The sequence below is a fragment of the Marmota monax genome, unplaced genomic scaffold (genome assembly GCF_021218885.2).
Source record: "Marmota monax isolate L192 unplaced genomic scaffold, Marmota_monax_Labrador192_F-V1.1 WCK01_AAM20220418_F8-fsc00131, whole genome shotgun sequence".
NCBI classification, from domain to species: Eukaryota; Metazoa; Chordata; class Mammalia; order Rodentia; family Sciuridae; genus Marmota; species Marmota monax.
In genome coordinates this window covers 4,236,375-4,253,170 of record NW_026693141.1, presented here as the reverse complement: position 1 = coordinate 4,253,170, position 16,796 = coordinate 4,236,375, and the positions used below count along the sequence as shown (strand labels likewise).

General features: G+C 44.4%; 1 protein-coding gene across 1 annotated transcript in view; it reads left to right on the top strand.

Annotated features, from left to right (window-relative positions):
* Positions 1-6,543: 6,543 nt before the first annotated feature.
* LOC124099875 (carboxypeptidase A5-like) overlaps positions 6,544-16,796 on the top strand; it is a 17,103-nt gene continuing 6,850 nt past the window's right edge. The window contains exons 1-5 of the mRNA XM_046455127.1: positions 6,544-6,581; positions 6,819-6,900; positions 7,913-8,047; positions 15,559-15,657; positions 16,309-16,410. Of these exons, the coding sequence (XP_046311083.1) occupies positions 6,544-6,581; positions 6,819-6,900; positions 7,913-8,047; positions 15,559-15,657; positions 16,309-16,410 (456 nt within the window). The remainder of the gene's footprint in view (positions 6,582-6,818; positions 6,901-7,912; positions 8,048-15,558; positions 15,658-16,308; positions 16,411-16,796) is intronic.

Here is a 16,796-nt window from a genome sequence, read left to right as displayed (position 1 = left end):
ACACTTCTGAGATGCGTCCACATGGGTGCATGGGCCTGTAGTTGATTTATTTCCTCAACTTTGCTGTATCCTGTGGTATTCATCTTCACTTATTTATGGAATCTTTCACATATTGCAGATTTGCTTATGTGCAGATTTGGTGCATGTGTGTAAGAGTTTCTTTAAGCATGTGCATGGGGTAGAATTGTTAGGGAGCAGGATGTGCAGTACATCTTCAACTCAATTTTCTGAAACAGTTCCACCAATTGATCTACCAGCCGTAGCTGAGAGATCCCATTGCCCCACATTCTTGCTTAGTATTGACTGATTTTTAAATTTCTGCCAATTTGGTGATGTGATTTGTTCATTTCATTGTGGTTTTAATTTGCTTTTCCCAGAGTATGAATTTTGGTACATGATTGATCATTTGTGAGGCCTCTTCTTTGAAATAGATTTTCAATTTTTTGTGCATTAAAAAATTGATTTACGGATGTTCTTTATATATCTTGGACATTAATTCTTTACAGTTTTATATGTTGCAAATATATTCCAGGTAAATGGAATATGAAAACTCTCATAATAAGACCTCTCAATTTGAGGTCTGCTTTCTACTCCCAATCAAGGAATTCTTCATTAAATTTAATTAATTATTATTATTTTTTCAACAAACAGGGTCTCACTAGCCTGACCTCAAATTCCTAGGCTCGATTTCTTTCCTCAAATCCCAAGTACTGGGATTACAGACATGGCCAGATAAAAATTCTTAATTTTAATAGGCTTGATTTTTATCCATCTTTTTCTTTGTGAGAATCATTTTAATTTTAATTTTTTTCCTTTTGAGTCTTGTTTATAAAACTATTCTCACGATCATAAAACATCCTCTAGGTTGTCTTCTTTGCCTTTTACATTCAAGAATTTTGCTGGTTGCGGTGGCGCATACCTGCAATCTTAGTGGCTCAGGAGGCCGAGGCAGGAGGATTGCTAGTTCAAACCCAGCCTCAGCAACTTAGCGAGGCCCTAAGTAACTCAGCAAGATCCTGTCTCTAAATAAAATATAAAAAAGAGTTGGGGATGTGGCTCAGTGTTAAGCACCCCTGAGTTCAATCCCTGCTACCAAATTAAAGAAAAGAAAAGAATTTTAATTTACTTGGAATGAACTTTTTTTGTGGTGTGAAAATAATTTAATTTTCCTATACAGATCTATACTTGTCACAGCAACATGCATTATATAGCCTAACCCTATTGGTTCTGTTGATCTGCTGTGCCAAGTCTGAAAAGATGAAATATTCTTGGGATTGTTTCTGTGCTTCGATCTACTTGTCTCTCTACACTACTACATAATTTTAGCTTTAATAATACCTTTTAATGTTTGTATAGAAAGTTCTCTCACCTTCTTTTCAGAATTGACTTGACTCTTGTGAAGTTTTGTGGAACTGTTAGGTTTTTGGTTGGAATTCTTTACTTTAGGGAATAAATAATTTTATGACATTGGCTTTTCTTATCTACAAATGCAGAACATCTTTAGATTTGTTTAGAACTTTAGTTTCTCAATAACATTTTATAATTGTCTTCAGGAAGGATTGCACATTATTTGTTAGGATTATTCCTGGGTATTTTTTTTTCCATGGGTATTTTTATATGTTAAATATTCTTAGGAAATTGATTCTCTTGTTTCCAATAATGCCTTAAAGTTCATCTATATTAATAACATTACATGTAAAAGTTTTCTTTTATTAGAATTTACCTGGAGCATATTTTTCCTATCTTTTCAGTTTCTTCTTTGTCTATTTCAAGAGTGTGTCTTGTGAATACACTTAATTAGGTTTAACATCAACAAAAAATTCTGATTATTTTTATCTTTTCCTGGAGAGTTAGATTCACTCAAATTTAGTACTATTGCAAATATGTATCTACATAACTTTCTTCTTTTTATGTCCTTTCAATTTGTTCCACTTTTTGAAATTCCTTTTTTTTTTTTTTTTTGCTGGGAGGGAGTGTGGTAGAGTGTGTGCTTAGTATGAACCATGTCGTGGGATTAATCTTTAGCACCAAAAAGAAAAAAAAAAAAGAACGTTTTTAAGTTTTTCAAAAACTCTGTGATTTAAGCATGCTAACTTATTTTGTAAACCTCTGTGGTTTCATGCAAAATGAAATGTCTAAGCCATACTGTGGTAGGAGGTTGCTGTTACATCAAAGTAATTTTATACTTGATGTAATTTCTACTTCTGCACCAGCATCATACCATTTTAATCAGAACAACTTTATAATAATTATAGCTTAATAATTAATAGACCAGACCCAATCTAGGTTCTTCTTCAGATATTCATGGTGTTTTAGCCTTCAAAATACTTTAAAAAATAACCTAGACTAAATCTTATATTGATAAATGTAGTATACATATATGTCTTTGTGTATTTATGTTTTTTGGAACATGAATTTTATTAACATTTATTATTTATTAATAAATTTATTAACATAAAATTAATAAAATTTTATAATTTTTCTAAAAAAACTTTTAAAATTTTTTTGTTACTCTATGTATGCTTACCAAAGTCTAAAAAAATTACCAATACCTATTCTTTCTCCCAGAGTCTCCAGGATCTTAAAACACTTTAACTCTTATTACCTACTTGCAAATGATATGCTATTGTTGTCCAGGACTTAAAATATTGTTGTTACATAATTCTGGGGATAATATTCCCTGAGAATTCATAATCACAAGTAAGACCCATGTGAGTTTAAGAACTAAATTTATGTTAACTAAACTATGCATTCCAAGAAAATTAAACAAATAATTTAATTTGGAGTGGTCCCAGGTTGGCAGTGACCCTTAGGCAACTCAGAGAAATAAATACAAGTCATCTCTGGAGGAACTCAACTCAACCCAGGTCTCAAAGGATTTCCACACATAAATATTCAAAGGAAATGACATGCTCACAGATAAATAGCACGAAGAAGGAAAAATGTACCACGAGAGAGAACAAGCAGAAACAATACACAGAAAAAAAAAAAAGACTCACAAGGTCTTCAGGTATTGAAATTGCTTGACATGGAATATAAAATAACTGTTTTAAAAATTGAAAGAAACAAAAAAGAATTCTAAAATAGAAAAGAGATTTGGGTGTTTTGGACTTGAACAAGAATCAAAGAGAACTTCTAAAAATGAAAAATAAATACCATGTTGTATTGAGTACAAAACAGAATTGATTATAAGAAGGACCATCATTTTTATGTGTCATCAAAAATACTGCCACTTAGCATTAGAAGATGTCACTGCTTGTATGATACATCCTGATTTCAGAGATGTTAAAGTGAAAAAAAAAAGTTTCAGGATCAATGAACTGTAGCCATTGAAATTTAAAAATTAGCAGATCGATTAAATTGCAGAGTAAATCCAGCTGATGACCATAACCCACTTGAATCTAATGTATGAAATATGATATGTCAAGAGCTTTGTAATGTTTTAAACAACCAATAAAAAAAAAAGAAACAAATATTTGATACAAATAAATTTTCCAGAATGCAGCCCAGAGAGACAGTGAAATAGAAATACAACTGGATGGTTCAAAGTCATGGAGGACAACATGAGAAGGCCAGATATCTATCTAATCAAAAGTTTCAGAGGAAGGTAATGGAGAGAGACAATATAATGGTTGAGAAATTTTGGAAATAGGAGAAAGAGAGCAATACCCAAATGAAACTAAATGATCCTGAAGCTGGAGAGAACAAAAGAAATCTGTACCTAGATATATTATGTATCTGAAGAATACATGATAATAAAACTTTAGAACATCAAAGGCAAAGAGATCTTCAAAGCAACTGGAAATGGAAAAAGATCTCCTAAAAAACCCAAAGTGGACTAACTGATTAAATAGAAAAAATGGAAGCCAGAAGACTGTGGAATAATATTTTCAACGTGTTTTGAGAAAAACAATAATCAACCAAGAAATTATACCCACTGAAACTCTTCCAAGAATGAGAGCAAAATAAAGAATTTCCAAATAAATAAAAACAGAGAATTTTGCTCAAGGAAAATTTTATAAAATAGACTTGAAGCAGATGGGAACACAATCCTCGATGTGGTACACCTCACAGGGGGAAGATGGAGAATGCCAGTGTTCTGAGGAATCCTCCGGGGAAGGTTTGCTTACCTCTCAGGTGTCTGCCTGGCTTTGACAACTTTCTGGGATCTTTAAATACTTAATTTTTGCGCCAAAGCAGTGATGAACTTAATAAGTTGTTATTTTATATTTTATCCTGCATTTGAGTTGTTTCATTTGGACAGGATTGTTTAGGTATTTCATCTGCCCACCTGCAGGAAATACAAGTAAGTCTTCTGACAAGATTTCTTTAGAGTAGCAGGGCAACTTAGTGAGACCCTGTCTGAAAATAAAAAAATAAAAAAGGCTGGGGATGTAGCTCAGTGGTTATGTGCCCTAGGTCCAATCCCCAGTACTGAAAGAAAAAAAAAAAAGTTCCTTTCGAATAAACCAGTTGACCTGGTGTCCATCTTTCCCATCCTCAGAGTATAACATGCCTTCCTCTCATAAGCACATATACCAGCTCTATGTTTACCTTTGCCTGTAAGCTGTTTAAATTAATTGTCTACTTACCCCATTAGAAATATAAGGGCCAGAGCTGTGTTACTCTCTGTTTTACTCCCAGACCTCAGCAAGTGTCTGGCACATAGTAGGTGTTCAGTAGACATTTATTGCATAAATGATTAGTGAGTAATTATGAGCTAGAAGCCAATATAAGGTACTAGGTCAAGCACAGCAGTGGGTCTCTGCTTCAAATTTAGCCACTGAACGTGGTGCTTTTAGGGTTGGTGAATTTCCATTGAACTCTGTTGTCCAATCTGGTAGCCATTCACCAACTGTGGCTATTTAAAATGTACCAGAATTAATTAAAAGTAAAAATTCATTTCCTCAGTCACACTAGCCACGTGTCAAGTGGCTAGTGGCTATGCTCTTAGATACTGTTGGTGTAGAACATTTCCATTGTCATAGAAAGTTCCATTACATGTGCCATAGAATTCTCAAGAATTCTTAACTGCTTCTCTCTCTTTCTCTCTCTCTCCCCCATCCCTAAACCAAGTACAGGGATAGTTGTTTCATTGTTAGTGACTTAAAATGATGCTTTTGAACAAGAAGATGCTGGGTGCTTTCGGTGACTAGTACCATACCCACTCTTCTTTCAAATCCCTGAGCTATTCTTTACCAGTACGTTCTTTTATTCCCATTGCCACTAAAGCTGCATGTTACTTGGGTGGGAAGAATAATTGCTTTCTTTTCTAGGTCCTTAAACCCTTTGCTAATGTTACTGTCTGGAGAGTTCCCAAAGCCAGGGTTCTAGGAGAGTTTGGCCCGTCTGAAGAGCTGACCCATGAAATAATGGAGTAGGGCAAGAGGGGTGGGGAGCAGGGCCTTCTATCAATAGACAACCTCCCCTCTCTGCACACATGGCCAGTTAATTGGCCATTCTGGGAAAGTATGGATGGGGAGGGGGGTGCTTCTGAGAATCTCCAGTGACAGTTAAGTGGCCTTTTGTCTGCCCTCTGTGGAACAACTCTCTGTCTCTGTCTTTCCTGTGGATTTTCTGTTCGATTCATCATTTGCCATTCAGGCAGAATCTCTGCTTTGTCCTTCCAATATGATTGCCTTGTGTGCCGGCCTCTGCTTTATTCCTTCGACTCCCAGACCATAAAGGGGATCGTGTGGAGCTTCGGCAGGACTGAGAAACAGACTCTACCATACGTGGAGAACTGTAATAATGACTGCAGTGGATCTCACGTTCAGCACAAAAAGCTCTACTTGTCCTAGCAGAATGGTGACTACCTGAAGATAGAGACGAGGGACCTTGACTGAATTTCTTCTCACGCAGTATATATATTTCCTTTGCTCCCCTCTCCATTCTCTTCTCTTTCCCTCTCCCCGTTGCAACCAGAGTACGGATCCAAAACACGGCTGCGACTAAGAGTTAATGCCCTCGAAATAATTCATCACCTTGCGCAGGCTTCGCCAGGCCACTTCACCGGGGCTGTCTCATCTAATATCCCCCAAAGCCCCGTGAGTAGGTAGGGGACCTATTATTAACCCCATCTGACTGAGGAGGTAGTTAATTGAGATTGGAGAGACTAGCTTAGTAGCCCTATATCTTTTAGAAGGGACCTGAGCACCGGGTTCTCTGTCCTCTTTCCCTGGACATGACGGATTCGATGGTCTCTAAGAGGCTGGCCCCAAACTCCCTTCTCCCTGAGAGGAAGGAAAAGCTGAGGGCCTTGTCTTCTTCCTTCTCTCTCTGCCCTTCCCAGGAGATGATTTGCCTAGGGAGAGGAGGCTGGGGAATCGGCCTGGCTCTCCCCATGTGGGAGCCACATGCTGGGTTCCCCAGGGTCTAATGCTCATTCTTGGGCCGCAGCCGCTGGCATTAGGTGCTGTGCTCTCCTGAGGCCTGGGCAGTGCCTGGGTGTGAAGAAAGTCCCTGAAGCTCCCTGGAGGAAGAAGCATGCTGGGTGTCCCCAGAGGAGGGACTGGCAGGCAGATACTCCTGGTCTTCAGCTTTATGCTGGCAGCAGCTTGGGGCCAAATGAATTTCACAGGGTAAGTGGCTGCTCCTTGGCAGGAGGAAGGGCTGACTGTGAGCCAGGGCACCCAGGTGTCAGTCCCAATGTGTGTTTGTGTGCTGGTGGAGGGGCTGTCCTGTTGGGACGGGATCAAGGCAGAAACATCAGGACTTTGGTTTCCATCCAGAACCTATATCGGGCTTCCACCTCCCCCTCTCCTGTTCCAGGGGGGCAGGCCACTCTGTAGCCTTCTCTACCCCTCTGTGTTTTCCAGAGACCAGGTTCTTCGAGTTCTGGCCAAAGATGAGGAGCAGCTTTCACTCCTCAGGGATCTGGAGGGCCTGAAGCCCCAGAAGGTGAGGACTGCCCTGGACTCAGGAACACCCCCACCTGAGCAGCTTGCAGCTAGGCTACCTGTCCTCCTCCCCCTTCCATACCTGCCCTCCTGAGGTCTCCACCAGTGATCACAAAACTGGAAAAATCAAATGTGGCTCCTCTTCAGGAAAGGTTGGGGACACTTGCCCACGAGGTTGGGTGGCCTAAAGACTGTAGCTTTCTTTTCCTCTGTCCTGGATGGGGGGGAGGGGGGACGACGACTGCTGAGCAGATTCCCAAAGACAGCCGGAATGTCCTAAAGGCACATGGGAGGCACAGATGTCCCCGGTGGGATGCCATTCAGCATCAAGTGTGGACACATCTGCTTCTCGACTGAAATGGCTTAGCTTAACAAACCTGATTTTATTTGGGTTCATCCTCGTCAGGCCGAGCATTTGTTTCTGAGAACATTTGCCCTCTACAAGTTTTCAAGATGGGAAACATTTTCTTTGTCAATTATAATAGAAGGGTTTTTGTTGAGGGCTGTTGAAGCAATCATAGTTCTGGAAGTGGCCCAAAGCCCTTGCTCTTATATTTGTATGAGTGTCCCCCTCAATGAGGACTTATAACACTTTATATAAGTCCCTACATTTTACAAATTGAAAACCAGATGTAGGACATGGGGCTCCAGATTAAACCTCTCCTGCTTCTCCAGGGATCAGGAGTAGGGAGCACGAGGCCTCCCTCTTCTGACCTGGGTTCTTGTCCATGTTACTGTCTCATGCTTAGGAATTCGGTGGGGCTCTGTGAATCCAAGCAAAGTTGCAATGGGTGAGAGAGGCTGGGATACAGAGGTGCTTGGAGGTAGGGAAAGAAACTTAGCAATGTGGGGATTTTGTTTATTGGTTCTGGTCTTTCTGGTCACCTGGGTTTTCCTTATGGAACTGGAGTCCTTTGAAATATTAGAGAAAACCATTTGGCTTTCAGGGCACCTACAGGATTGTGTAAAGACAGGCAACAAACACACCTGTTTTCATTTCCATTGTGAACAAGGTGGACTTCTGGCGTGGCCCAGCCAGACCCAGCCTCCCCGTGGATATGAGAATTCCTTTCTCTGAACTGAATGACATCAAAGCTTATCTGGAGTCTCATGGCCTTGCTTACAGCGTCATGATAAAGGACATCCAGGTGAGGTCCCACCCTGGCACTGAGGCCAAGGTCTTACCTTCCCCATGGGTTTCTGGTTGGGGCCCATCACAGAGGAAAAACGTTCAGGCTGAAAGCTGACATTTTGCTTCCGGATCTCCATCTGCGTGTTTGTGAACATGCCATGGAAGGAATTAAATTGCACATTTCTCAGGGAAAATGTAAACCTTGGACAGAGTTCCCTGGGTGGGGAGTTCCCATAGTGGGTAAGGATGCTGTGGATGAGTCCTCTTAGGGAAGAATTGGCAGCTAACAGCAAAAAATGGAGACCACAGGAAACAGCTTAGGTCTTTTCCTAAGCGCCTCTGATGGCTTCGTTTGTTTTTCTGACTGTCCCCCACTGTCCTCATTGTGTCTTAGCCATGCAATACCAGGGGGGATTCCTTTACTCCAGAGGAGCACTGTGAGCCCTGCCATTCATCCCCGCCGGCTGCATCTCTGTGCAGGGCTGTCTGTGTGGGCTTCTCTCCCAGGCAGGATTCTCCCAAAGGAACAGCTCTGGGTGAATGGATGCAGGCCAGACCTAGGATAGGGCAAAAGGAGCCCTCATCCCGGGCAGCCCTCAAACTCCCCGACCCCACTTGGTGCCGAACCTTTTAGCCACTCTTCTGAACTTGCAGGAAATTCTATTTCAACTGTTCTGTCTTCAAGGATTTCGCTAAGCCTCTGAGCTGCACCCTTCTGCCCGTGTTTTACTGACTGCGTACCTGCGGAATTGTATCCACACATTCATTCCCAGCCATGTTGTTCTGCACGGATCTTCTCGAGGACCCTGAGTGTGGGAACACGGAGCCTCCCAGAGCGCACACACTTGACACCGCATGCCAAGGGATAAACGCATTAAGCGGCATTCCTTTCCCATGCGAGCACAGGGCTGGGGCACTTGGGTCCATTCAAAGTCCTTTATCCCTCCTCAGGCACATCTGTTTCCCGCTCAACATGTGGGGGTGGGATGTTTCTCTAATTAAATCCCCCACAAACAAAATAGGGGAAACTTGCACAGACAAAAGAGGCTACCACATCAAAAGAAATAGAACTTAATTCCCATTTTTAGCTCATGCCTCTATTTTGAAGTTCGTGTTTCCCTGCTTCTGCCTCGCCCTGGGAACCCCGCGGCATTTGGCAAACAGATACGCAGAGGCTTGAAAATTTTTCTGTTGATTTTTGTACATCAGGGACAGTCCCAGAGTCACCTCCGAGTCTCCCCATTGCCCCCCTCTGGAGCTGGTCCTCTGTATTCTTCTCTGCCCCAAGCCCTATCCCCCTGGGGCTTTACATTCCCAGGAAAATGTCCCCTCACCCCATCTCTCTCCACCCTACCCAGCCTGGCAGGATTTTCATTCACCAACTCACTCTCTGCAAAGCATCACTCTCCCAATGCCATCCTTGAGGTCACTCTGTGGCTTAGAGGGTGCTGGGGGTGGGGAGAGGCTGGTTGATTTGTGGTGATGATGGTGATTTGTGGGGAGGGATCCAGGAGAGGACGGCTCAGAGGTGCTGACAGGACCGCAAGGGCTTTGCACCATTCAGGTTGTTGGCCACCAGATTTATTTCAGATAATGACACAAAAGCCTGATTTTTCTGTCTGTTCTGTGGATCATCTCAGCCCCAGCACTTGGCATAGGGTCCCCTACATAGTGAGCCCTCGGTAATTGTCTGCAGAATGAATTACTCTGTTGGCAGGTTCAGGACCGGCTTGGGCAGAGGGTCCTTATTGACACATTGTCTTTTGTCTCCCTGGCCCCCTCCCCTCGTACTCCTCTGGGTTCAGTCGCATGCATCTTTCCCCCCTCCCCCCCACCACCACTTAGTTGGGGCTTCAATCAATGTTAGTTGAATTAATGGATGTGAGGAGGAAAGGAAAAAGGAGAAGGTGTGTTGGGTGGCCAGGGCCAGGCTGAGAGGGAGCGTCAAAGTCCTTGCTGCAGGCTTAGGCTAGAGGCTCAGGAGATTTTTGAGGAAGGAAAATTCTCCCCTTCCCCTGGCTCTGCTTGGGAAGGATGAGGTGGGCCTGTTCACTCCACCCAGAGACAAAGAGATGCCTACTGTGTGCTGAGTATTGGGCAAGGTGCTGGAAATACGGAGATTTAAAAATCCAGCACTGTTTCCAGGGGAGCTGGAGAGCGTGGGGGATGGGAGGGAGGGAGTAAGCGGTGATTACAATGGAGTGGTTGGGAGCGCTGGAGTGAGAGCAGGTTGCCATGGGAGCAAATACAAGAGGCACTGCACGTCGCGGTGCTGAGAAGGCGGTAATTACTGTGTGGCTCAAGAGAAGGGAAGGGGGGCTGGGGAGAAGGGAGCCCCCACCCTGATTGCGGCTGAGGCCGGACCCCATCCTCCGCCCTGTGCAGAGGTCAGGATTTTTTCCCCCCCGGAAAAATGGTGGGGGAGACTTCAGAGGGGCTTTGACACCATCAGATTTGCATTTCAGAAAAACCACTCTGACAGTGACAGTGTTGAGTCGGGGACAGGGCCAGGGAGAGACTGACAGGCAGGAGGGTGGTGAGGAAATTGCAGTGGGCCAGGCAAGAAATTATCTGATTCCGAGTGAGCTCTATTTGCATTTAATTTTTCTTCACCTCCTCGTTCCTTTCAGCCCTTGGTGTTTTTTTTTTTCCTTAGGATGAGTCACCATGGAAAAGCTTCACTTGAGCAATCAGCTCTGTGGATTTTAATGGCTTTTTTCTGATTACAAAATTAATAAATATTCATGTTAGATAATTTGAAAAATAGGGGAAAAGCATAAGAAGAAAACAAAAATCACCCATGCTCTGACCATCTAGATGGGAATACAATTTAGTGTAAATATTGCCTCACCAATTTCCTCCTCTCTCCTGGATCATTTCCATTAGCATACAAATGGAGAGTTATTTATCCCATCTTTAAAAATCCTCTCTTGATCCCATCCCTTGCCCCTCCAGCCATCACCCCAATTCTCTGCTTCTCCGTAGGGTAAAACTTCCAGAAATGTTGACTTTTTATACTTGTCCGGCCTCCTCATCCCCACCCGGATTGTTCCCCCTTATACACCAAAGATGCCTCCCATAATGGCGCCCAGAACACTAGGTTCAGCTCAGTTGTCAGCTCTCAGGATTCATCACGACAGGCATATCTGGTCCAGCTGTTCCCTGCATCAGGCCTCTTCTCTGGGCTTCCAGAACACTGCTCTGTCCTGGCTCCCTGGTTGTTCCTTTGTCCACAGTTGTCCTGTTTCCAGCTCTGTCCTTGGACTTCCCCTCCATTCCCTCATCCAGGATCATGGCATCACATCCCTTCAACCTCCTCCCTTATTACGTTTCAGCCAGTGCCTCTTCCTGAACTCCCCTGCTCACCATGTCCATTTGGTGCCCCATGAGCATCTCAGGTCCAAACCAAGCACCCCCAGCCCCACCTGCTCCTCCACAGCTGTCCTCAGCTCAGGAAACAATGTTATCATTCTTCCAGTCACTCAGGCAAGAAACTTAGTCACTGTTAATTGTGGTGGATTGGATGTGGGGTGTGAGAAAAGAACCAAGTCTTACTTCAAAAGTTCCCCTTCTTCTCACCCCCTTTCCCAACTCCCTATCTCCTCCCCCTGCTCCACTCCTTTCCTTGGCATTGAACACTGCATCTCGTTGTCTATAATTGACGTCTTTATCTCATTGGTGTCCTGCATTCCTTGCTAGACTGGAAGCTTTATGAGGCAGATGGTTTTCTTTGTTGGCTGCCATGTCTTTAGTGCCTAGCACATAGGATATGATCAACAAAAACATGTTTGCTGGAAGGAAGGGTTTCAAATGGGAAAATGCTGTTGGTTGGTGTGGGGGTGGGTGGCACTCTAAAAAAGGAGAGGGTGACAGTAGGGAGGATTACAGAAGGCAGGGAAGAAGGGACAATCATGGGCAAGACTCAGAGGGAGAATCAGAGTCTGACTATGTCAAGGGGGCAGGTTCACAAGAGGACCCAGGCTGTGCTGTTGGTGCTAACTCACCCAAATGACCAATAGTGGGACTATATGCCATCCAAACCTGACAGATGCCATATTTCCTCTGGAATCCAGATTTTCTAGTCCTTTTTTTTTTTGGCACTAAAGATTGATGTAGGGGTGCTCTACCACTGAGCTATACCCCAGCATTTTTATTTTTATTTTGAGACAGGGTCTTGCTAAGTTTTTGAGGCTAGCCTCAAATTTGTGATCCTCCTGCTTTAGTCTTCCGAGTAGCTGGGATTACAGGCATGCACCCACTTAGCCATGCCTTATAACGATCCATGACCCCAGGAATAATTATTGTCTTTGTTATCGTCCTCGGCATCTTCATCATAGCCAGCATTTGCTGGCATTGGCTACATGCCTAGCAACATATAGTAATCCTTCTAATCCTCATGAGAACAACTTTAAAGCATGTGCTAACATATGCAATAACATGATTCTTGTTTCATGAGGGGAAACTGAGGCACAAAAAGTTAATAATTTGCCAAAGTTAGCAATAGTGTCAGGGTCTAATCTGAGGCAGCCTGGATCTGGGACCTGTACTCTGCCCCTGCAGTTGGCTTCCTCGGCAGTAATGAGGTGTTTAAACTTTGTGATCAATGAAGTTGTGGGGTCCCTTTTAAAAACATCAGATCAGGAGCCCCTCCCCATGTATGTTGCCTGTGGACTGTTCAGGATGTTGGCCATGTAACAAATACAGGCCTAATTGAGAAAGTCAGGAACAGTCAGTGTGGAGCTCCCCACCAGGTCCCATGAGCTGCAGCCATTTACGTCTGGGGTCGGAGCTCTGTGACCGCGGTCTGCCTCAGTCTCTTCCTCTCCCCCATCTTGGGGGGTGCTGTTCTTTGCCTAGTGCCCCCATCCTCCCTTTCCTTGTCATAAGTTAGCTAACACCAAGGTATTACTGCCCCTGTCTGGTTATGGCTTCCAGGGAGGCAAACTGCTAATCTGCTGAGTTTCTTCTTCTTTTTTTCCTAAGGAGTCTGACAGGGTTTTAACAGGCATCCTGAGCCTGTGGTAAGGCCACATTCTTAGCTCTCCTCTGTCTCATCCCCTTCCCTGGGCCCTAGGAAGGGAGCAAACATCTGTGCAGTTTTCAGGCCAGGGTAGATTAATGTCCCTGGAATTGGGGCCCAGCTGCCAGGACCTGAACATTCCCAACTCCTAAGAGGGTGTCACATCCATTCACAAGCCTGGGAGGGTGTTTAGAAAGCTATTTGCAGTTTGGTGCCGATTTCCATTTGCCTCCAAGCTGTTTTGTGGAACAAAGGATGACCTCCTGGGAGCTGTGTATGTTCCTGGCTGCAAACTGGGCCCTCTGCTCCTTTCCTCCTAGTTTCTTCTCCTGCCTTCCATATCCCTCACCCACCCCTTCATGCACTCCACCAGGCCCTTGGAGATTAGACCTCCAGGCCCCACAACTTCATTCCCATGAGGCCAGAGTGGGGACCAGGCTGCCCTGGCCCAGCTGCTGTCCCCCTTGCAGCTGCTCACCCAGCTGGTAGCACCAGTCCATAATGGTGGGCACACATCCGTCACGGTGGGCCTGCCCAGAGATGGGTGGATTTTCTGGGAAGAAGACACAGTCTCTTTGTTAGAGCTTCCCAGGGTGGTGCTCCTGAGTAGCCATTGAGAGCTCCTCCAGCCATGTCTAATTTAACCAGTAATCCCAGTTTTGCCCAACTGGGAACCCCAGACAAGCCAGCTCAGCTATAGAAAACAGCAATTACGTTGCCTAGCATGTGGTCAGTGCTCAAACATAAAGTAACATGATCTCCAGGCACCAATTCCCAGGTCCTTTTGAAATCTCTGAACTTGAGAGAGCCATGAGCAAGTGGACAGGACCCTCAGAGCTGAGTGCGTCATTGGATAGCAGCTCATCTGTAGCAGGGGAGGAGGGGACCCTGTCTCTCAGCCCAGTGAAGACTTTGCTGCTGTTACCTCATATTAACCATTAGAGCTTTGGATTTGGATATTATTTATTCATTTAATAATTCTTACTTATTAATCTAATATAAGCACATGGCCAAAATGTAAAAAAATAGAGAAGAGAAAACAAATTGCTTGAAATCCTAATTTCTTCTTCTAACAGGCATTGTTAATATTCTGGTGGATTTTTTTTTTAAGTGTCTTATTTTCCTGTACTTGGGGTTACTTCATTTTTCATCATTAAAACAAAACAAAACAAAACACTTTTTAATTGTAAGAATAGTGTGATGCAGTTTTCAGCTGTTATTAACATTTTGCCCATTTGTGTTCTCTCTCCTCTCTTTCTGTATTCATACACACACACACACACACACACAGGTGCACACATATGTATATAAGTTATTGTTGCCCTTTAGTTTGGCTAGCTAGCCTAAGGAACCTGAGGCTAGGAAATAGAATAGCTCATTCTTTACTCACCTCTGCCACTTGTTAGCTTTGCCATTAAGTCTTGACACCTCTTCAGTCTGCTTTATCTCTGAAACATACAGAGTTAATACCTGCCCTGGCATCTGGTCAAGTGAGATCATGGGAATAAAGATGCTTGGTAAACCAAAAGGCTCTGGTCCAAATCTAGGCATTGTCAAGACTCATTTGTGATCCAGAGCTGCAAACCAGGGGCACCTCTGGGTTGATGAGGATGTGATCAACACCGTCTGTGGCAGGCACTTCCCATAGGCACGTCAGTCAGTTCTGAATCCTGGGGTGACTTAGTCCCTGGGTACCAAGATAAGGGTATGAGTTTGGATGAAGGGCACCTGCCCATCTCACTGTGACCCAAGGTGGAAAAGTGTCCCGGGATGATATAGGTGATCTGAGCAGTGAATAGTCAACTCACCTGAATGTCCTCCCAGTGGTCAGTGGGAAGTGCCACATGAAGGTTGAGTGCCACCTCTAAACTGGTATGCAGGATGTTGATTTTTTTCTCACCTATGCTTGTGTTTATTTAAGAGACGGTCAACATGGTGAATGAAAGACCGTTGACACTTTAGTGGTGATTTGGACTGGCCTTGTCATACCCGACTTTCCAAATGATTTGGATACCAGTCATCCACGCTACTTCCTGGGGGTAGAGTCAATGTTGGGGGTCTGCTCCCCCTAGGGTTCCTCAGGGTTCAGCTTGGGTTCTGATTCAACAAAATATTTATAAAGGGAAAGAGTAGATGATGAGCATCTTTTCTAAAACTCCTTCCTATCCATTATTACATTTTATTCTGCAAGGTAACAAGGCATACATTGCTGTCCTAATTTTCAAGGTTAGAAAAACTAAAGCCAGCAAGTTCCACAGTGAGCTGGTGGCAGAGGCAGGCTTAAAACCCAGCTCCCCAGACACCTTGCCCCGTGCTCATTGGGAAGTAGCAGGGTGGATGGCGGTACCCGAGTCCCCAGCCTCCTCCTCACCACCTGCTGCAAGGTGCCCGCTCACAGTGGCTCATTTCCCTGTGTTGATGCTGTCTTTCTGTATGGCCGGTCCAGGCTGGACTCAGGAGAGGCACAAGGACCTTCTCTGCCCTCCAGTGTATCTCTCATCTCTCAGGTGCTGCTGAACGAGGAGAGAGAAGCCATGGCGAGATCGCGCCGGCTGCAGCGCAGCACCAGTAGCTTCAGCTACTCCTCTTATCACACGCTGGAGGAGGTAGGCCTGCGGGTCCAGCTCTGGGCTCTCTCTTGCCTCTGGGCTCCTTGGATTCTCCAGACTCAGGCAGAGACCAATGAAGGTGCTGGAGTCTATGAAAAACTGTGAACTTGGGGAGTGAAGAGTAGATATTAGGTGAACATCTGTTGGGCAGTCAGCTTAAATGGGATCCAGAAGCCAGTTAGAGGGGACTACAGTTCAATAGGATGATCCGAAGCAGGCACAGAGCAGAGTAAAAGGGTCTATACTGGGCAGAACACTAAGGTCGGTGGAGGGTGCCTCCAGACCCTTTTCTCTGGCTAGGGATCAGGGATCTCTACCTTTCCATGAGCAGTCCTGGTGTTCAGGGGCACTGTGGGTATGGGTAATTGAGGGTATAAGGAGCAAGAAGCCAGTCATACTTGTAGAATCAAACAGAGTCACCTTGGAGAAAATTCATAATTACAGTGACAGCCAGCTACAGCAAGTGTGACTGTCCTTAATTCTTAGAGCATCTTCAATTCCAGTTTTTAATCTGGATCCTTTTAGACTCTCAAAAGAGGTGGACAATGGAAAAGGGTGGTGGGATGGGGGGAGGAGACTATTCAGAGACATCTTGGGGTTCGCCCTTCTCTTAAGTTAACTGACAGTCTGAGACTTCGTTCCTTTCAGATCTATAGCTGGATTGATAACTTCGTAGCCGAGAATTCAAATATCGTCTCCAAAATTCACATTGGCAACAGTTTTGAAAATCGGTCCATTCTTGTTCTGAAGGTAAAAGTTCTGTGTCAACTAGTGGACTCTTCAGTGACAGCCTCTAGCATAAGATCGAGCCTGTGTAGGTAGTGACTGGATGGGAGTTTTGGGGACAGGAAAGATGTGCATGTTCCTGTCTTTGGGTGACTCATAAGCTTTGAGATGTGGTATTCAGGGATCCACCCTTGTAGGTATGGGCAGGTGACAGTGCAGTGACCTTATCAGGAAGTAGTGGGAGGGTTGCTAAGGAGATGGAGCTGCAGAGTGGCCATTGTCACCTGGACTTGGGGTGGGAGTGTGGGCGAGTCAGTGTTCTTCCTGTTGCTTCAGTTGCTTTATCTGTTAAGAGGGAAAAGAGATACAGTAAGGGCTCATCTGACAATGATCAAAGTCATCTGGCTCAG